Raw genomic sequence first — 20,553 nt, 5'->3', positions numbered from 1 at the left:
GATCCCCACCTGCGAAGAGGAAGTCCTTAGCGCGCTGACAAGCTGCCAAGCATCTAAGGCCCCCGGACCAGATGGCATCCCCAATGCAGCTCTGCATGCCATAGTGAAGGCCTAACCGAAGCTATTTGTGCAGCTGTATAACATATGCATTGCTGAGCAAACCTTTCCAAGAGCTTGGAAGCAGCAGAGACTCGTGCTCATTCCGAAGCCTGGCAAGCTGAACGACGACCCGTCCTCATTTCGGCCCCTATGCATGCTGAATACGATTGGCAAAATATTCGAGCGCATCATAGGCAATAAACTAGAGAGGGAAATCGAGGAGCGCGGTACCCTATCAACCCATCAGCACGGTTTCCGCAAGAAGCGAAGCACTATTGATGCGATCCGCGAGGTAACACAGCTTGCGGAAAATGCCATTAAATGCGAAAGATGGCGTGGAGGCTCCAAGAAGTACTGCCTCGTATGCACCTTGGACGTCAAAAACGCGTTCAACTCTGCAAACTGGAGTCTAATCCTGCAAGCACTACAGCGTTGCGGCATATCTGGCTATATTATCTAGCTGATTGCCCACTACTTTCAGGACCGCGTCCTGCTGTACAGCTCCGACGCCGGAAACCAGAGACATCACGTGACAGGAGGCGTACCCCAAGGCTCAGTCCTCGGGCCACTTCTGTGAAACGTCATGTATGACGATATACTGAGGCTGTCACTACCTGAAGGTTGCTCTGTAATTGGCTTTGCAGACGACATCGCACTTGTCACGGTGGAGAAACACCTATCAGATGTCTATACTAAATGTAGCCATGCGATAGACATTCTGATGTCGTGGCTAGCAGACAACGGTCTCTCCCTTGCCGAGCAGAAAACGGAGGCCGTACTTATAAGTAGCCGAAAGGTTGTCGAGAAGGTGAACTTCCGGGTCGGCTCGACCACCATCGAGTCCAGCCCGACGGTTAAATACCTTGGGGTCCTGATCGACCACAGGCTCAACTACAAGTGTCACCTGGAGTACGCAGCGGCCAAGGCGTCCAAGGCCACTGCCGCCATCTCGAGGATGATGGCCAACACGCGCGGTCCTAGGCAGCACAGTAGACGGCCGATATCAACAGTTGTGACGTCAACCCTACTCTACGCCGCACCGATATGGGCGGAGGCCATGCTGGTTGCGAGCTACAGCCGCCAATGCAGGACGGTGTATCGACGCTGCGCGCTGCGCATTTCCAGCTGCTTCTGCACGGTCTCTGAAGAAGCTGCGCTGGTGGGTCGATCCCTATGGACCTGCTGGCAGCGGAACGCAGGACCGGTAACTCGGGCAGCAGAACCCAGAGGAGCATCACTGTCGCAAGGTGGCAGGCGAGGTGGGATAACGCGAGCACTGGACGCTGGACACATCGGCTTATCCCCGATCTGGATCAGTGGATACACAGACGTCACGGGCAAGTAGACTTCTACACAACGCAGCTGATCACGGGCCACGGATGCTTCAAGGCCTATCTTCACAGATTCAAGCACGAGGCCGACCCATCCTGCGACTATTGCGGCGGTGCATCCGTTGAGGATGCAGAACACGCCTTCTTCGAGTGTCCGCTTTTCAGCGCGGAAAGAGAGGCAGCAGAGTCAACAACCAACCGTCGCCTTACACCCGAGACCATAATTGGGTGTATGCTGGAGACCCCATCCAACTGGGATGCGGTTACGGACATGGCAGCAACCGTCATGAGGGAGCTAAGGCGCCGGGAGCAGACCCGACGCACTGAGGGCCTTAGATGAGCGGCAACCTGACCGCCAGCCACCCCGCGAAGTATAGCTTCGCCGCAGTCCCGAGGGAGTGGACTCCTTCTCCAAACTTCCACTATCCTAATTTTTGTAAAATTACTTCCTTTTCATCTTTAAATAAAAAAAAAATAAATAAAAAAAACGCACACATCACCCGGCATGAAGCCAACGGCATGAAACCAAATAAACCCCGCGAAGGGAAGTTCAAAACGAGCACAAAGCTTTTGAGGTTACGCGCGCAAGTGGCAACGCTGTCAGCGATAGTATCAGCATCTGGCAACGCCAAGATCTATCGCGGCAGCGCTGTCGGCAGATATTAGGTCACGGCCACACTGCGGAAATTAGGTCAATTAATTCTCGCAAAATTCTCCATCGCGCAAGTCGTGCCGCTCCGCAAGTGAAAAAGTCTAAGTGCCAAAACCGCGTGTCCGCGTCGGGACCAAATTATCCTGCAGGACCTCCAAGGATATCCAGCCAGGGTGAGCATGGCCGCCGGCCGTTAAGTATATATTTTCCCGAATAAAAGTACCAATTAGAAAACATGTGCCTAAATCAAATTGCGCGTTTTCCCTGTCTTCGATCGCGGGCCGGCGCCCCTCCCCGGCAGTGACCAATTCCCCTCCTGCTTTCCCCGTAGCACCGGAGTAATTCCGGGTGCGGGCAGCCGGATTTTTTGCTGGATTTTCTCCGAGCCAGTGGTCCCGCTGCTGGATTCTTCCGAGCGTGGACACAGACCTTGGCTGCTGGACTCCTCCGAGCCTTTGTCCTGCCCCGAAGGCGCCCCGCTGCTGGATCATTCCAACCCTAGGCGTGGGCGTGGCCGCTGGATTATTCCGGGCCACTCGTCCCGCCGCTGGGTAATTCCGGGCGCGGACGCGGGTTTGACCTCTGGATTATTCCGGGTCGCCCAGTTTCCTGGCCAATAACCATTTGCAAATATTTTCTTCCCCATTCCCCCCCTAGCTGGCCAGATAATTATCGGCGCTTTTCCGTTCTGGGCGTCTCACAAATTATACATTTTGTGAGGGGACTGTGGGCCGCTGAGGTTCATCCCGGCCGCCCAGACGCTTTCTTACATGGCGCCGATATTTTTTTTAAGTCAGAAATATATATATATATATAGGGAGAATATTTGGAACAATGCAAACAGGTCGCGCCAATTCTGCGGCAGACGGCAGCGGCGAAGCATAATACAAAGAGAAATAGGCAATAAGATTTTCCACCCGCCACGCGGGATGGTAGGTAGGTAGGTAGGTATAAGTGGTGAGGCAGACCTGGACGCCTCCAATTAGAGCTGAGCTCCGTTTTGATCCACACCCTCGATTTGCTGTTGTCTGCGCCCTACTTAGTACCAGCCCGTGTCATTCAGGTAAGCTAGGATGGCCGCTACTGGCTGCCTTCCAACTTGCCCTAGTGACTCGAGTTGGTGTGCTCCAAAGTGTCGGGCTCATTGATTGTTGAGTGCCGGGCAGTGGCACAGCAGATGCTCTGGTGTCTCCTGCTCGCTTGGTTCCTTGCAGCTTCTGCATTGTGGGTTGTAGGGTAGACCCATCTTACAGACTTGCGTGCCTATTGGCCAGTGGCCGGTGATGGTTGCCGCTACCCTCCTGATGTCCTTTTTGCTCTTGGAGATCAGTTCTGCGGTTCGCTTCCTATTGAATTCTGGCCAGCATAGTTTCGATCTTCTGTGCTCTGCCTTCGTCGATCATTCCTTTCTGGCTAGTTGTTTGAAATGGTCCTGAATTGCCGTCTGGACTGAGTTCAGGGAGATCTGGATGTCTGTTGTTGCTGAGTGTTCTTCTGACCCTTTTCTGGCCAGCTCGTCTGCTTTCTCGTCTTCGTCTATGTCATTGTGTCCGGGTACCCAGGCTATTCGTACCCTGTTGTCCTCTGCGAGTCTGTTTAGTGCCCCTTTACATTTGGCCACTAGTTTTGAAGTCGTCCGTGCTTGTGCGAGGGATTTGATCGCCGCCTGGCTATCTGAGTATATCCTCACCTTGGTATTCCGAAGGCCTCGGTCTAGCGAAAGTTCCGCAGCTTTCAGTATCGCGAGAACCTCCGCCTGGAAAACCGTCGCTGACTCTGGGAGGTGGAAGTATTCCTCCACCTTCCAGCTTTCGGCGTAGATTCCGGCCCCTACCCCGCCGCTCATCTTTGAGCCGTCGGTGTAGAGTGATACCCCATCCGGTTTGGTTACTCTCCCTCTCTTCCAGTCTTCCCTTGTAGGGTATATAGTGGTGTATGTGTTACCGAATCGCAGTTCGGTTGTCATGTAGTCTGTGTCTACTGTCGTCCGATAGTTTATCTCGGTCAGAATCCTGCAGTGTCCGGTAGTCTTTCCAGCTTTGACTTGCCTTAAGTCGTACCGCACCTTGTGCTGCAGTGTTCCTGATGAAATGCTCTATCGGTATTATGTTCAGGATGGCGTTCAGCGCCGCTGCGGGGCATGATTTCAGTGCTCCCGTGGCTCCTGCGCATGCCGATTTTTGTATCCTTGTTAGTTTCTGTACGTTGTATGCCCTTGTTAATGCTGGCCACCAACTAGTGCTCCGTATGTGAGTATGGGTCTTACCACCGCTGTGTAAAGCCATATTACTATCTTGGGGTGGATGCTTTGCCTGCTGTGATATCTCTAGTTCTATGCCATCTATCTTTGGCTTTGTGAATCTTGGGACCTTAGTTCTCCTAGTGAAGAGCATTAGTTCCGTTTTACTTGGATTTATGCCCAATCCGCAGGCTTTTGCCCATGCATTGAGTTTCGTGAGGGCCCTTATCATTAGTTCGCTGATGACGTCGGGGAATGGTCCTGAAGTGAGTAGGACTACGTCGTCTGCGTATGCTACCACTTTTACTCCTTCGCTATTTAGTGTTCTTAGTATGTCGTCCATGTTTATCAGCCAGAGCAGTGGAGACTGGACTCCCCCCTGAGGTGTGCCCCTCTTCACAAATCTTGTGTGATGAGTGCCACTCAGTTCGGCTGTTTTCCTCCTGCTCGTCAGCATTGCGCCATTCCATGCCCTGATGCCTCCTTCAACTCCTATACCGTTGAGGGAGCTCAGGATGGAATCCGCATTGACGTTATTAAAGGCTCCTTCTATGTCCAGGAAGGTGGCCATGACGTAGTTTTTGAAAAGTAGAGCCTTATCTTCGGTGGCCCACTTTCCGGGACCTCTTCACGGCGATTTACATTAATAATTCCCGACTCACGCCTGTGGAGATGTTGTTCCACCTACTTTCGAAGACAAGCGGCGATGCGCATGCAATTGTTTCAAAGGCCCCTCTGACCAACGAGGGTTTCGTCTCAGCATGGAGAAGCCTTTCCGACCGCTTTAAAAATAAGCGATTGTTAGTCAACAGTCAGTTAAAGATTCTTTTTAACATCCAGGCTGTTCCTCAAGATTCCGGAGTTACTCTAAGAGAGCTGCAAGGCACAGTTCAAAGTTGTTTGACCGCCTTACAAATGTCCTCCATTGAAGTCGAGGCGTGGGACTGCCTTCTTGTGTATATGGTCTCCTCGAAGCTTCCCGAAATTACGCTTTCCTTGTGGGATAAAGCCGAAATTCCGACCTGGAAGGAGTTGGACGCATTTCTGACTGAGCGCCATCGCACTTTGGAGGCCATCGATGACGTGGTATGTGGTAGTGGTATGTGTGCTGTTTTAGTGCATGCTTGGAAGATTGCTTGCAGCCATTTTCCCGCCCAGTATCGGCGGCAGCAGAAATCTATGTAATTGGCTAAAGCGACGACCAGCAAGATTCCCGCAACTTTGGAAATTTCTCCTCAGGTTTTTTTTTTGTTTTTCCAGCTTCCGTTAGGGTTTGGATTTTTCGCCTTATTTCTGCATTTCGAACCAACAGATAGGCGGCTGTAATTAAATAAAAAAATAGCTCTCAGCAAAGTGCGGCGAAAGCTCGCTAAACAGATATCGATCGAGTCCCAACGTTTCAGTGCATCGAAAAGGGAATACGGAGAACGGAGAGAGGAACAGTCTCCATCTTACACCGAAAATCATCGGGAGCGATCAGCGGAATTGAAGCTGCGCGGGAGTGGTTATTAGCTCGGTTGTGTTAAAAGAAAGAGAGAGATTTTTTTTGTTAGTTTTTTTGCTTGTGTTTAAATTAACCGTAGATTCCTTGTGAGTGGATAGGGCCAGAGAAAAGAAAAAAAGGTCCGAGAGGGAGAAAAGAGAGGAAAAAAGGCAAAAAGGTGTGACGACACGACTGGTCGCCACAAACTTATAAATATGTAAATAATACCCTAAAATTTAAGCTTAGAACTACTTATGTAAATATTATACCTAAAATTAAGACTAGAACTAAGCGCACACACGCACACACGCACACACCACCCGGCATGAGAGAGTGGTTTTTGTGTAGTCGCCGGGCACGGATGCGCCGCGGCGGTGCTCCCCCGACGTACGCATGGTGTGGGGGTTGTGGCAGGGCCCCTCACAAAATCGGATGCGGAGCGGCCGCGCGAAGCGGCTGAGAGTGCTTACCAGCGGCGCCACCCCTGTGATGTCCATGGATGATCCAGGGAGTCCGATCTTCCAAACCGTAGATCTGGGCCAGCGGCGAGAGCGGTGAGAATATTTCCCGCGACAACCTTCATGGTTGCTGTTGCCTCCGTTCGCGAGCTTCTCTCTCGTGGTAAATGTGGCTGCCCCCGCAGCAAATGCCAGTCACGTCAGCTGTTGGCGAGATCAGCTGTGATCGAGTGTTGAAAAGCCTCGAATAGTGCACAGGTCTGGCAACACCCCGCCGCCACCAGGTGGCGCTGTCATAACGACAGGTGGCGCTATCGTGCCAGCTGTCGCGTAGACAAAAGCTACCTGCTACAACGTGCGATCTGCAAATGCAAAATGTAGCATAGCTTTCAGGGCTGTTGCTCTTGATCCTTGGCAGGAGGTAGTGGAAAACGGGTGAAACCCAAACCCAGGGCTCGCACAGAGGAAAAGTAAGGTGGTAAAAGTCATGGAGCAGACCAATAGCCAACCCCACCGCTGTGCGGTACACCTTTTAAACGGGGCTTTGGCGACCGAGCAGGAGCGGTAAAACTCCCACCTGCTTAGCCATGGGGAAACCCCTGGCCAACGAGGGACCTCGCTAGTGCACATGCCACCCCTCCCCTCCCATCCACGTAGCGTCTGTCCCACAATGGGCGGCTACGTGATCTGCGTCCGTGCCACAGTGGCCGGCAGATGATCAAGCCTGGCAGCAGGCCCCAGCTGCACCCTAAAAAATCCAGGTAGCGACTGACCCAAAGTGGGCGGCGATCTGGTCTGCGTCTGAGCCATAGTGGCAGCTTCAACACCTGGCAGAAGGTATAAAATGCAGCCTAGCATTGGGCGACAATGCACATACTTGGAATGTCAGAGAAAAACTCAATTACTCCAGGTGGCAGCCACAATAGTGGAAATCCACGCGTGGGAATTCCCACGGTTAGGGCAAGGATTCTGGAGGCCCTACCTAACACTCCAACACACCCTGTCGTGGCGGTGGCTGACTTGGCCGCCACGCTAGGTAATGCACCAAGCCAGAAGGAAGAGAAGAACAAGGGAGACGCGGCGGCCTTTAGGAAGAGCAGCGTGTTGGCCCATTCCCCACCCCTCGTGCCACCACCGGCGCCTGAGAGGAGTGCGGTCGGCGACCCCACCGACTCGGCCAAGAGGGGCAGAGACCCGGCCAGCCCGACGAGCGGTACAAAGGGTACGCTTCCAAAGAGAAGCAAAGCCGCCCAGGAGGAGGCCATCCCTGACGTCGAGGTTGAGCAGGAGATGACGCTCACTCGCACCGAGTGCGTCACCAAGCTGGGACAGCTACTGGACGAACTCCACAGCCTGGTGCACGAGAAGCAGGTGCGCCACATCAACCTCGCAATGAAGGCGATGATTGCAGAGATGCGGAAGCTCAAAACCGGCATCGAGCAGTCAGCAGTGGAGCCCGAAAAAACGAGCGAGCCGGAGAGCGTATGCGGCAGATGCTCCCAGATTCTACCAGCTGGGAAGCCGGTAGAAAGCAAGGCACAACAGACGGCGGTAGTGCTAAGGAAAGACCGGGCAGTTCAGACTGACCCGTGGAGAAGGGTAAGCCAGCAAGACGGCATAGTCGGGGCTAGTGAAGTCCCCAGGCAGAGGCGAGCCCCACCAGCCCAGGCCACAGCCCCCGCAGCGCCGAGAAACGGTGCCAGAAAGGCACGGCCTGATGCCCCAGCGATGCCTCGGGCACCGAAGCGTTGGCATGGGAGCGCAGGAAGGCCACCCGAACCCGAGCCTGTGACTGCCGGGAATTCGTGGAGCACAGTGGTCAAGAAAAAACCAGCTCGCAGAGCACGCCCAGACGCGGTGGTAGTGGAAGCTCCAGGGAAGAGTTACAGCGAGATCCTGGCCCTGGTCACGAGAAGGGAGGACAGACAGCTGACAGATCTCGGAGGGGCTGTCACCAAGGTGCGCCGGACAGCTAGGGGAAATCTTCTCCTCGAAGTAGCCAGAGGGAGCACAGAGAGCGCTGAGTCCATGAGGGACAGCATCTCCAAGGTCCTGGGCGAGGCCGCGGAAGTGCGAGCCCTGACGGAGGAGTCGAAGGTCTGCGTCTTCGTGATACGTAACCTCGACGTGATCACGACGGAGAGGGAGATTCGTACCGCCCTCGCTGAGCAGTACCAGCTAAGCGACGGAGCAGTGAGGATACGTAGCCTCCGCCCCGGGTACGGGGAATCTAAAACGGCGGTCTTCAGCCTGCCTTGCTCGATGGCAAAGGAAGTCAGACGGCGCGGCGAGGTCCACATAGGTTGGACCAGGTGCAGAGTGCGGGAGCGCGAAGGCCCTCCTCGCTGCTTCAGATGCTTGGAACTTGGGCACGTCGCCATCAGGTGCAAGAGCCCGGTGGACAAGAGCGGCTACTGCATCAAGTGCGGCGAAGCAGGCCACAAGGCCGCTGCCTGCAAAAAGGAGCCAGTGATCCTTCCAGCGAGCTCCGGAGAGGCCGACGTTCGACCCGGCAGCAAAAGCCGCCAGGCCGGAAAAGGCGGTACAGACACTTCAAGGACCGTATGCAGTTGATTCAGCTCAACCTGAATCACTGCAGAGCGGCGCAGGACCTGCTTACGCAGACAGTGCGCGAGGTAGCGGCGGATGTGGCCATACTCAGCGAGCCATACAGGGTGAGCGTGGGAGGAGAGTGGGCCAAGGACCGCTCTGGCAAGGCGGCTCTTTGGCTTTGCGGAGGCAGGCGACTACGGATGTCCAATATCCTGGCTGCGGACGGATTCGTGCGGGCGGAAATTGGCGGCTACTGCGTCTATAGCTGCTACTTGGCGCCTAGTCTCCCACTAGAGTTTCGTATTCGACGAGCTTTGAGTTGGACGTGCTTTACATCGCTCTATATTTATTCAAAGTTTTCTTAGTGAAATCCTATTTATCAAAGCCCAAATTTTCGGCAAGTGGTCGGTGTTTCCGTGAACTTCTTAATCAGTAAACAACCGGACCTTTTTAAATAAAGTCTGTGACTTTATCGTCGTAAAACAATTTCGGTTTTACAATTGCCTTGCCTTTCTATTCTTGTGCATTGTGTTTACCGCTTATCGCTGCATCGCCTTGTTTTGTTGTTGGCGTTAGCTAAATCAATAACACAAATTTCTTATTTTTCGGCGCTTAGATAAAAGCTTTTATTTTTGCGCTCTTCGCTTTTTGTTTTGTTCGGTCTGTTCGCCGCGAAACTTAAACAATTTTTTTTCCAAATAAACAATTGTATAATTTGTTTTGATCGGCCATTTCGTCGCGCAAATAAATTAATCCAATTCGTAATTTACTTGGATAAAGTATTTTTTTTATTCCAAAAATGGCTACATGTTGTTTCTCTAAGTGCCCGAACGGCCAAAAAATTTTTTCGCGGCATGTCACTGTCTCCTGCTGGCTCTGCGATAATATCGCTCACATTGGATGCGCCGATCTGGGGCAAAATGGATCGCGTATCACCGATCGCATTCGTGAAAATCCTGGATTGGACTGGACGTGCCCGAGCTGCCTGCATATCAAATCCGATATGCGGGTCTTCATGAGGCAGACTCAACTGGAGTTTCAGTCGTTGGCGGCCGGCTTTAAGGAGTTGTCAACTCGCTTCCAGAAGGCGGAACACCATTTCAAGTCGCTAAAACTGCTAAGTGACCCCGCAAACAAAAACAAGAGCAACCTGTCTGAAAAGTTCTTATCTCTTCCAGACCCTGAATGCCCCCTTATGCAGTTCACCCCACGTGCCAAGCCTGCAGCCGTGGATAACGGCTCTGGTGATGATGCATCATCGATCACAACTTCTATGGTTGAAGATCTTGTCAGGCCGTTGGATCAGCAGCCTGTCAACGTTCTCCAGGCGTCCACGTTGCACGCTGCTGCCTTTGCTGAAGCTGCTGCACCAGTTCCCATTCTCGGAGGGGGTGAAGTCGCCTTACTCCCGGTTCAGCAGCTTGTCTACACCAATCAGGCATCCAAGTCGCGTGCTGCTGCCATCAACGAAGCGTCGGTGGTGTCGAATGCCAACCCAGAAGCGGCCCCCAACAGTCGACAATTTCTGGCGTTGCCAAACGTGGACCGGTGCCTTTGGCTGGTGTTGCTCCGAAAAAACAGATTTTTGTTTCCCGCCTTAGGTGCGTCTGAGGCGACGTTAAGACCCACTTGAGCCGCAAATTGAATGTTTCTGTTACTGAATTTAGTGTCTCCAAGTTAAATTTTAAGCAAAGACGTGATATATCTTCGTTTAAAATTACAATTTCTGACCAACTATTTTCTAAGGCTCTTGATCCTTCTGTGTGGCCTAAGCATGCAATTGTTCATGAATTCGAACACAAAAGTACTCCTCGTGCTCGCGGGCCTCAAACTCCCTCAACTAGGCCTCCAAAAAACTAATAGACTCTTTTGTTCTTCACTATCAGAATGTTCGTAGTTTACTTGGCAAGCTCAGTAGGCTGCACGTCAATTGTGTCTCTTTCGATGCCAATGTTATTGTCTTTACAGAAACATGGCTCAACTCCTCTGTGTCTGACTCTGAGATTTTTTCAGGGAACTATGCCATCTTTAGACGTGATCGTCCTTTACGGACAGGCGGTGGTGTTCTCATTGCGGTTAAATCCGATCTGGTTTCCAATATCATTTCTAAAACTGACACTGATATAGAGTTTGTGGCGGTTCGCATCCAGGTTTACGATTATTCTATCTACGTTTCATGCTCGTATATTCCACCTAGGTCTGACACTGATATTTATATGCAGCATTTATCCTTAATTCAAGAAATTCATTCTTCCCTTGGTATTAATGACCACCTTATCGTCACGGGTGATTTTAATCTACCCTCCATTTCCTGGATGCCCTTACCTGATTCAAATGTTCTCGTTCCCACCTCACCCCACGATTTAATTCATGGTCTCATTGACCATTCATTGGGACAATTAAATTTTGTTAGGAACTGCAGTAATAACGTCTTAGACCTCATCTTTGTCTCTGAGTTTGCCAATGCCTACGTCACTAGAATTGACCCTCTTTCTAGTCCTGAGGACGCTTATCATCCCACTTTGGAGCTAACCCTCGAAGCCTCCACACCATTATTATTGTGTCCGGAAGCTGAGCCTGCAACGTTTCGTTGCTTTCGAAAAGCTAAGTTTACAGAAATTAACCACCACTTATCCTTAACGGATTGGACTTTCTTGAACTCCACAGAGGATCCCTCAGACATTGTTAAGCGTTTCTATGAAATAATGTACTCAGTTTTCGACATGTATGTCCCTTCATTTCCCTCACCAGAAGTTTCTCATAAGCCCCCTTGGTTTTCTCGTCGGCTTTCATATCTAAAAAATCTGAAATCCAGACTGTTTAAAAAGTATAGCAAATCTGGTCTTCAAGTCGACCATTCGAGATATGTAACTGCTCGTACAAATTTCCTAGCACACAATTCTGAATGCTACAGAAACCACTTAAATCGGTGCAAAATTGAGTTTCAGGCTAACCCGAAGCAATTTTACGCTTTTGTAAACTCGAAACGGAAATCTCAACAATTTCCTTCATGTCTTCATTTCGATAATGCCTCCGCTTCCAATGAGCCTGATATCGCGAACCTGTTCGCAAAGTTCTTCCAGACTACATACTCACAAACTAATTTCGATAATAACTCAGAGTATTCTTTTCCACTCCCGCATTCCAATTGCATTTTTATGCCTGTAATCAGCGAAGATGATGTTCTTCATAATCTCAGAACAATCAAACTTTCCTTTTCCTCTGGTCCAGATCTTGTACCTAGCTGCGTTCTGAGAAATTGTGCCAGCTCATTATGCAGACCACTGTCCAGACTTTTTCAGTTATCACTTCAGCATTCGTTTTTCCCCAAAGTTTGGAAAGAATCGTTTATCATTCCGCTTCATAAAAAGGGCAGTAAATCTAATATTGAACACTATAGAGGCATAGCAAAACTTAGTGCGATTCCCAAATTATTCGAATTTCTAATTACTACTCAGCTTCAGCACCAATGTAGCTCAATAATGTCCCCCTCACAGCATGGCTTCATGAAACGTAAATCAACGTCTACAAATCTCCTTGAGTTTGTTGCTGTCATTAGAAACGCATTTAAAAATAACACCCAAACCGATGTTATCTTTACAGATTTCAGCAAAGCTTTCGATTCGGTGAATCATCAATTACTGCTGAAGAAACTTTGTCTGTTGGGTTTTCCGGTTACGTTGATCAAGTGGATTTCTACTTATTTGTCGAACCGTACTCAAAGAGTTGCGCTCAAGGGTTCATTCTCAAACCTTGTTCACGTGACTTCTGGTGTTCCTCAAGGGAGCCACCTCGGTCCTCTTCTATTTGGCATTTTTATAAATGATCTGCCCCAAGTTATTCTCCACTCTTACGTCTTGATGTATGCTGATGACGTAAAACTATGTTTGCCTCTTGTGAATCCTGACTCAGCTCAGCTTTTGCAAGCTGATTTAAACAACATGATGTCCTGGTGCACTCACAATTTATTGTTTCTTAACAACTCCAAATGTAAATACATGTCGTTTTACCGCAGAAATTGTTTCCAGGCTAACTATTCCTTAGGCACGAGTGTTCTTGAACGTATCCACTCTGTAACGGATCTTGTTGTTCTATTTACCCACAACTTGAGCTTCACCGATCACATCGGTATAATTGTTGGTAAAGCAAAGGGTGTTTTTGCTTTCGTAAAACGATGGTCTAAGGAATTCGATGATCCCTACACTACAAAACTTTTATATATATCCCTGTTTCGGCCCATACTCGAATATTGTTCGTGCGTATGGTCCCCTCAATATGCAAAGTATCAGGATCTTATCGAATCGGTACAGAAACAATTCCTTTTGTTCGCTCTTCGGGGTTTAGACTGGGACCCACATCGCCACCTTCCTCCGTATGCCGACAGACTACGCCTTCTGGACCTGCCCTCTCTTAAGGATCGTCGGACCTGCCATGGCGTGATGTTCCTGCATAAATTAATAAATGGATATATTTTTTCCAGTAATCTTCTTAAACAAATACGCTTTTCAGTTCCTTCTAGGCCATCACGTTACTTTCGGCCTATAGCTTTGGATATTTGTAAAACTAATTTCGAGGCACACGATCCTTTTCGCGTTTTATGTTCGCTTTACAACGACATGTACTCTCTGTTATATTTTGAAATGTCATTAGACTTTAACAAAAATAATATCTTAAGACACCTATCCTTGCCTCTGACCACCTGATGTGAGTCGGAGCATATCATTAAAAAACACTCCTTATCCGGTCTGAGGTAAGGATATGGATTTAAAATGGCAGATATTTGCTATTCTTAATAAATAGGGTAAGGTGGGGTAAAGCCGACCTAGTAAATGGTTTTGGCTATAAAATGCTTATTTTACATCGGATAAAGTCGTTATATATACCAAATTAAAGGTTAGACTTTTGCGCAACGTTCTATGCATAGAATTTTATTCATACCTTTGAAAAGTTTTGAGATTCAAGCGTTTTACGAAAAAGTTCATTTTTGCTATGTTCAAAAATGATGGGGTAAACCCGACCGCCTATGTTTATGGTTGATTTAGTACAGATATAACCTAAATATAGGTTTTGCAATGATAAATCAATCAATGTTATGTTATTTAATGGTAATAAAAGATAAAAGAATTAAAAAAATTAAAATAGCAAAATAATTAATCAGTATCATCTGATTCGCTGCTCAAATAGCTTGCTGGCGTTTTTTGGTTCGAGTTGAACGTCTGGTTGGCTGCGATGTTGATGGTTTTGGTGTGATTGTTGTTTTTTTTTTTATTTTTTGCGGCAGGATTTACCCCACTATTTAGAGGTCGGATTTGCCCACCACGTAATTTTTCATAAAAACGCAATTAAAAAAGAAATTATGAAAAAAAATGAACCAAACTTATATGCACTATGTAGGACTTTATTCAAAGAATCTAAATCCACTTACCTTTTCATGCGATAACTTTGACAAAAAGAAATATCCTGCAGTTAATTATGCACAAAAATGAAATTCAAAATTGTGAAAACAAACTTGTTGTCGTTTGACCATCTCAATGTTGACTAATAAAATGCTGTCATACCACCATTTACATTGTTTTCGGTGCTCTACACGACAACACTAATATTATTTTGCGTAGTGCTTCCGATTTTCGAAAACAGAGGGAGGTCGGGTTTACCCACACTGTCGGCTTTACCCCCACCTTACCCTAAATAAATAAAAAATAAATAAATAAATAAGAGGTGTTCAGTAGGATCCTGGATGACCTAAGCTCTGACCTTCGTGGGAGGCACAAAGTTATTGTCGGAGGAGACTTCAACGCCTGGGCCCAGGAATGCGGATCCGTCTCGACCAACGCCAGAGGACGCGCGGTGCTCGAGGCGTTTGCATCGACAGACGTCGTCCTCCTTAACGACGGTGAGCGGCATACGTTCGTCAGAGCAGGAGCAGGAGCAATTTCCCAAACCGCTAGATGGGGAATTTGCCACGCATACACCGGGAGCGACCATGAGGCTATCATATGCTCAGTGGGAGGTCCCGCGGAAGATACCCGTGCAGCACCGCGGCCCAGCAAAGCCTACCGGCCAGACACTCTGTGCACGCAGGCGTTCACAAACGCGCTGGACGGCATGGCGGCCGAAGTGACGGGTGGAGCCAACGAAATTGCGAACCGCATCGCAGCAACCCTGGAGCACGCCTGCGACCAGAGTATGCGCCAGAGAGGCTCGTTTCGAGGAAACCACAGACCAGTGTTCTGGTGGAGCGACGCGATCGCCGACCTCAGGGCCACCTGCCTTCGAGCCCGTAGGCAGCTGACTCGTGCACGCGGAACCTCACGAGTCGCTGAGCGTAGCGAGGTCTACAGGACGGCGAGAAAGGCCCTCAAGACGGCCATAAGGGACGCCAAGAGGAACCGTTTCCTGCAACTCTGCGACGAGGCGGAGGACGACCCCTGGGGCGGAGCGTACAGGATGGTGGTCAAAGGGCTGAGAGCCGGCAGCTCTGCTCCATCGGACCCCGTAGCCCTAGAAGGCATAGTGCGAGCGCTTTTCCCGACAGGATCTCCCGTGACTGTCGAGCCCAGTGCAGAGCACCACCCCAACGATGCCTGCGAAGTGTCGGAAGAGGAGGTGATCCGGATGGGTAAGAGCGTGCCCCCAAGGAAGGCGCCGGGGCCGGACGCTGTGCCCAACAGGGCATTGAAGCTGTCCATCGCCTTACACCCGAGGGAGTTCGCAACCCTGTACTCCAAGTGCCTGGAGGAGGGGACCTTCCCAGAAAGATGGAAGAGGCAGAAGCTGCTGCTACTCGCCAAGCCGGGCAAGCCCCCGGGGGAGCCATCCTCCTATAGGCCCATTTGCCTCACGGACACCACTGGTAAGGTCTTCGAGCGGATCATATCCGTCAGATTGACTGCGGCCATCGAGGAGGCCGGAGGTCTCTCCCCAAACCAGTTTGGGTTCAGGAAAGGGAGGTCAACGCTGGACGCCATCGAGACGGTGACGGGAATAGCCAAATCGGCCATCTCCGGTAAGAGGTGGAAAGGCGGCTCCAAATGTTATTGTCTAGTGGTAACGCTAGACATACGAAACGCCTTCAACACCGCAAGCTGGAACCGAACGCTGGAGTCCCTCGCCGCCCTGAATATTCCAGGGTACCTCATGAGGATAGCAAGGAGCTATTTCAGTGAGAGAGTGCTCACTGTGGCAACGGACTTGGGCTCCAGAGCATACGAAGTCTCCGCCGGAGTCCCTCAGGGCTCCGTGCTGGGACCCCTGCTCTGGAATACCATGTACGACGGCGTGTTGCGGCTCCCAATGCCCAGTGGCACGACCATTGTGGGGTTCGCTGACGACGTGGCGGTGGTCGTAGTCGCTAATGCCCATATGATACTGTAATGCAGTTTTCATTAATTAGCTACTTCATTAGAACCTTGAAAGAGTCAACTATATGTGTAATTTTGTGTAATTTTGCTTGAATTTTGCTTGGATTATTTTGGTAATACGACTACGGTCACACCGACCGTAAAAGGTAAACAAAAAAAACGGCCGCCATTCGCGGCGTATTATTATGCATTTCTGAATTCCTCGTCGAAGTATTATTGCATAAATAAATGCAGAATCCTTTAAATTTATGTTTTTAACCTATAATGCTTAAAATTTTTTTTAATTATTACAAAAAAAATAATTTTTATTAATTTTACAGCGCAAGAACCTTGCTAGCGCAAAACATATTATTTTTGCTAATTTTCTAATATATTTTCAGTTCAAAAAACAAGCCAAATGATATAAAAATAAAATTCTCATTGTGAGACCATACTGTTAATGAGCTGGCTAATACATTTTTCAATTACAATTTTCTTCATTAAACCCGTATTTTGTTATCGAGTATCTAGTATATAATATGTTGATCTATCGATTATCGCGGCAATGAAGTAGCTAATGCATTATTCTAATGCATTAGAGCGCCATATAGTCGTCTTGCTCGCACTTGTGTAAAACTCTATAGCGCTGTCAAATCTTTAATGAAGTCTCTAATTAATGCGGCAGTGTCATGCCAGTATAAGCAGCGCACCGCAGCAGAAGCACTGGCGAACGATGCGATCACATTGATCGAATCGTGGCTCGCGAGAGCGGGCCTGGAGCTAGCGGCACAAAAGACGGAGGCAGTCCTTATATCGAGTAGGAAGACCGTGGAAACGGCCGAGATCCGAGTTGGCGGAGCCGTGATCAGATCGCAGAGGTCAATAAAATACCTCGGCGTTCTGATCGACACCCGGCTATCGTTCAAGGAGCACTTGGAGTACGGCCAGAAGAAGGCCAGCAAGACGGCAGGAAGCCTCTCGCGGATACTCCTCAACACCAGAGGACCTAAGCAGACCATCAGGAAGCTGCTGACTAGCGTCGCAACCTCCCAGATGCTGTACGCGGCACCGGTGTGGGCTGAAGCCGTCGAGACCAAGTCCTACATGCGGGGTGCGGAGTCTGCATACAGACTATGCGCTGTCCGAGTGGCAAGCGCATTCAGGACGGTCTCGGACGACGCCGCGCTTGTGATAGCGGGAATGGTCCCCCTGAGGGAGTTGGTCCGCAAGAAGGTCGAGCTGCGCAACGCGCTCCGCGGGCACCTTGGACTTGATCGCGCCGCGAAGTCCGAGGCAAAAATGGCGGCTAGACGAACGAGCTACAGGAGCTGGCAATCCAGATGGGATGCCTCGTCCAAAGGGAGATGAACCCACAGCCTGATCTCCAATATTGAGGTCTGGATGGAGAGGACGCACGGGCAGGTGGATTTCTACCTGACCCAGCTGCTGAGCAGTCACGGCTGCTTCCGTAGCTATCTCAAGAGGTTCGGCCACGAGAACGAGGACGGCTGCCCGGAGTGCGGATCTGGCGTACAAGAGGATGTGCGCCACGTCGTCTTCGAGTGCCGCCGGTTCGCCGAAGAAAGGGCAGAGCTGGAGGCGATAGCAGGAGCGGAGATCTGCGTGGGCACGCTGGTGCCGCTGATGCTGGAGAGCCCAAGGACGTGGGAAGCGACGGCGGAATTCGCGGCGAAGGTGTTAAGGACACTTAGGCGTCTGGAGAGGGACAGAAACGAGCGGATGGACTAAGCGGCCTGCCACTGTGCGAAGCAATGCTTTGCGGCCGTACCGCACAGTGAGGGCCATGGTTTCGTCCGCAAGAGAGATAAAGATATAGCATCCATCCTTTATGTTATTGTATGTTATTATTTTAGTTGTAAATAATAAATAAAAAACTGAAAACAAAAAAAAAACCACCCGGCATGAGTGAGTGTGTGTAGTCGCCGGGCACGGATGCGCCGCGGCGGTGCTCCCCCGATGAACGCGTGGTGTGGGGGTTGTGGCAGGGCCCCCCACAAAATCGGATGCGGAGCGGCAGCGTGAAGCGGCTGAAATTGCTCACCTGCGACGTCACCCCCGTGGTGTCCATGGATGATCCAAGGAGTCCGATCCAAAACCGTAGATCTGGGCCAGCGGTGAGAGCGGTGAGAATATTTCCCGCGACAACCTTCATGGTTGTTGTTGCCTCCGTTCGCGAACTTCTCTCTCGTGGCAAATGTGGCTGCCCCCGCAACATATACCAGTCACGTCAGCTGTGGGCGAGATCAGCTGTGACCGAGTGTTGAGAAGCGTCGAACACTGCACAGGTCTGGCAACACTCCGCTGCCACCAGGTGGCGCTGTGCAAACCGACCGGCAAGTGGCGCCATCGTGCCAGCTGTCGCGCAGACAAAAGCTACCTGCCACTACGTGCATATGCGATCTGCAAATGCAAAATGTAGCATTGCTTTCAGGACTGCTGCTCTTGATCCTTGGCAGGAGGTAGCGGAAACGGGTGTAAACCCAAACCCAAGGCTCGCACAGAGGATAAGTAAGGTGGTAAAGGTCAGGGAGCAGACCAATAGCCAACCCCACCGCTATACGGTACACCTGTAAACGGGGCTCTGGCCACCGAGCAGGAGCGGTAAAACTCCCACCTGCTTAGTCACGGGGAAACCCCTGGCCAACGAGGGACCTCGCAAGTGCACATGCCACCCCTCCCCTCCCCTCCACGTAGCGTCTGTCCCACAATGGGCGGTTAAGTGATCTGCGTCTGTGCCATAGATGCCGGCAGATGATCAAGCCTAGGAGCAGGCCCCAGCTGCACCCAAAAATCCAGGTAGCGTTTAACCCAAAGTGGGCGGCTATCTGGTCTGCGTCTGAGCCATAATGGCCGGCAGCTTTAACACCTGGCAGGAGGTATAAAATGCAGCCTAGCATTGGGCGACAATGCACTTATTTTTGGAATGTCAGAGAATAACTCAAATACTCCAGGTGGCAGCCACAATAGTGGAAATTCACCCGTGGGAATTTCCACGGTTAGGGCAAGGATTCTGGAGGCCCTACCTAACACTCCAACACACCCTGTCGTGGCGGTGGCTGACTTGGCCGCCACGCTTGGTAATGCACCAAGCCAGAAGGAAGAGAAGAACAAGGGAGACGCGGCGGCCTTTAGGAAGAGCAGCGTGTTGGCCCATTCCCCACCCCTCGTGCCACCACCGGCGCCTGAGAGGAGTGCGGTCGGCGACCCCACCGACTCGGTCAAGAGGGGCAGAGACCCGGCCAGCCCGACGAGCGGTTCAAAGGGTACGCTTCCAAAGAGAAGCAAAGCCGCCCAGGAGGAGGCCGTCGTCGAGGTTGAGCAGCAGAGGACGCTCACTCGCAACGAGTGCGTCACCAAGCTGGGAAAGCTGCTGGACGAACTCCACAGTCTGGTGCATGAGAAGCAGGTGCGCCATATTAACATCGCAATGAAGGCGATGATAGCAGGGATGCGGAAGCTCAAAACCGGCATCGAGCAGTCGGCAGTGGAGCCAGAGAGAATGAGTGAGCCGGGGAGCGTATGCTGCAGATGCTCCCATATTCTATCAGCCGGGAAGCTGGTAGAAAGCAAGGCACAACAGACGGCGGTAGTCCCAAGGAAAGATCGGGCAGTCCAGACTGACCCGTGGAGAAGGGTCAGCCAACAGGACGGCATAGCCGGGGTTAGTGACGTCCCCAGGCAGAGGCGAGCCCCTCCAGCCCAGGCCACAGCCCGTGCCACAGCCCCTGCAGCACCGAGAAACGGTGCCAAAAAGGCAAGGCCTGATGCCCCAGCGATGCCTCGGGTACCGGAGCGGCGGCATGAGAGTGTAGTAAGGCCACCTGAACCCGAGCCTGTGACTGCCGGGAACTCGTGGAGCACAGTGGCTAAAAAGAGGAATCAGACTCGCAGAGCACGCCCAGACGCGGTGGTAGTGGAAGCTCCAGGGAAGAGCTACAGCGAGATCCTGGCCCTGGTCACGAGAAGGGAGGACAGGCAGCTGACCGATCTCGGAGGGGCTGTCACCAAGGTTCGTCGGACGGCTAGGGGGAATTTACTCCTCGAGGTAGCCAGAGGGAGCACAGAGAGCGCTGAGTTCATGAGGGACAGCATCTCCAGGGTCCTGGGCGACGCTGCGGAAGTGCGAGCCCTAACGGAGGAGTCGAAGGTCTGCGTCTTCGAGATACGCAACCTCGACGCGATCGCGACGGAGAAGGAGATCCGTACCGCCCTCGCGGAGCAATACCAGCTCAGCGACGGAGCAGTGAGGATACGAAGCCTCCGCCCCGGGTACGGGGATTCCAAAACGGCGGTCTTCAGCCTGCCATGCTCGATGGCGAAGGAGGTCAGGCGGCGCGGCAAAGTCCGCATTGGCTGAACCATATGTAGAGTGCGGGA

General features: G+C 51.1%; 2 protein-coding genes across 2 annotated transcripts; both read left to right on the top strand.

Annotated features, from left to right (window-relative positions):
• Positions 1–820: 820 nt before the first annotated feature.
• On the top strand, positions 821–1,770 carry LOC138928958 (uncharacterized). Its single transcript, XM_070287323.1, has 2 exons — positions 821–1,440; positions 1,503–1,770. Exons 1-2 carry the CDS (start codon positions 821–823, stop codon positions 1,768–1,770), a joined length of 888 nt encoding a protein of 295 aa, XP_070143424.1.
• Positions 1,771–7,129: 5,359 nt separating this feature from the next.
• LOC138928955 (uncharacterized) lies at positions 7,130–16,189 on the top strand. The gene is made up of 5 exons (XM_070287321.1): positions 7,130–8,804; positions 8,864–9,072; positions 9,639–9,936; positions 9,994–10,363; positions 14,581–16,189. The coding sequence occupies exons 1-5, from the start codon at positions 7,130–7,132 to the stop codon at positions 16,187–16,189; spliced, it is 4,161 nt and encodes a 1,386-aa protein (XP_070143422.1).
• The last annotated feature ends 4,364 nt before the right edge of the window (positions 16,190–20,553 follow it).

This window comes from Drosophila kikkawai, chromosome 3R, assembly GCF_030179895.1.
Source record: "Drosophila kikkawai strain 14028-0561.14 chromosome 3R, DkikHiC1v2, whole genome shotgun sequence".
Lineage (NCBI taxonomy): Eukaryota > Metazoa > Arthropoda > Insecta > Diptera > Drosophilidae > Drosophila > Drosophila kikkawai.
This window is presented reverse-complemented; position numbering and strand designations above follow the sequence as displayed.

What these genes read in the sequence shown, in the direction of transcription:
- LOC138928955 (XM_070287321.1), top strand. Translation starts at nt 7,130, where the DNA reads ATGCACATACTTGGAATGTCAGAGAAAAACTCAATTACTCCAGGTGGC. An exon ending in CGGAAATTGGCGGCTACTGC is followed by an intron (nt 9,073 to 9,638) that starts GTCTATAGCTGC and finishes TGTTTCTCTAAG; the next exon opens with TGCCCGAACGGCCAAAAAAT. An exon ending in GCGTTGCCAAACGTGGACCG is followed by an intron (nt 10,364 to 14,580) that starts GTGCCTTTGGCT and finishes CCTTCGTGGGAG; the next exon opens with GCACAAAGTTATTGTCGGAG.
- LOC138928958 (XM_070287323.1), top strand. Translation starts at nt 821, where the DNA reads ATGTCGTGGCTAGCAGACAACGGTCTCTCCCTTGCCGAGCAGAAAACG. An exon ending in TACACAGACGTCACGGGCAA is followed by an intron (nt 1,441 to 1,502) that starts GTAGACTTCTAC and finishes CTATCTTCACAG; the next exon opens with ATTCAAGCACGAGGCCGACC.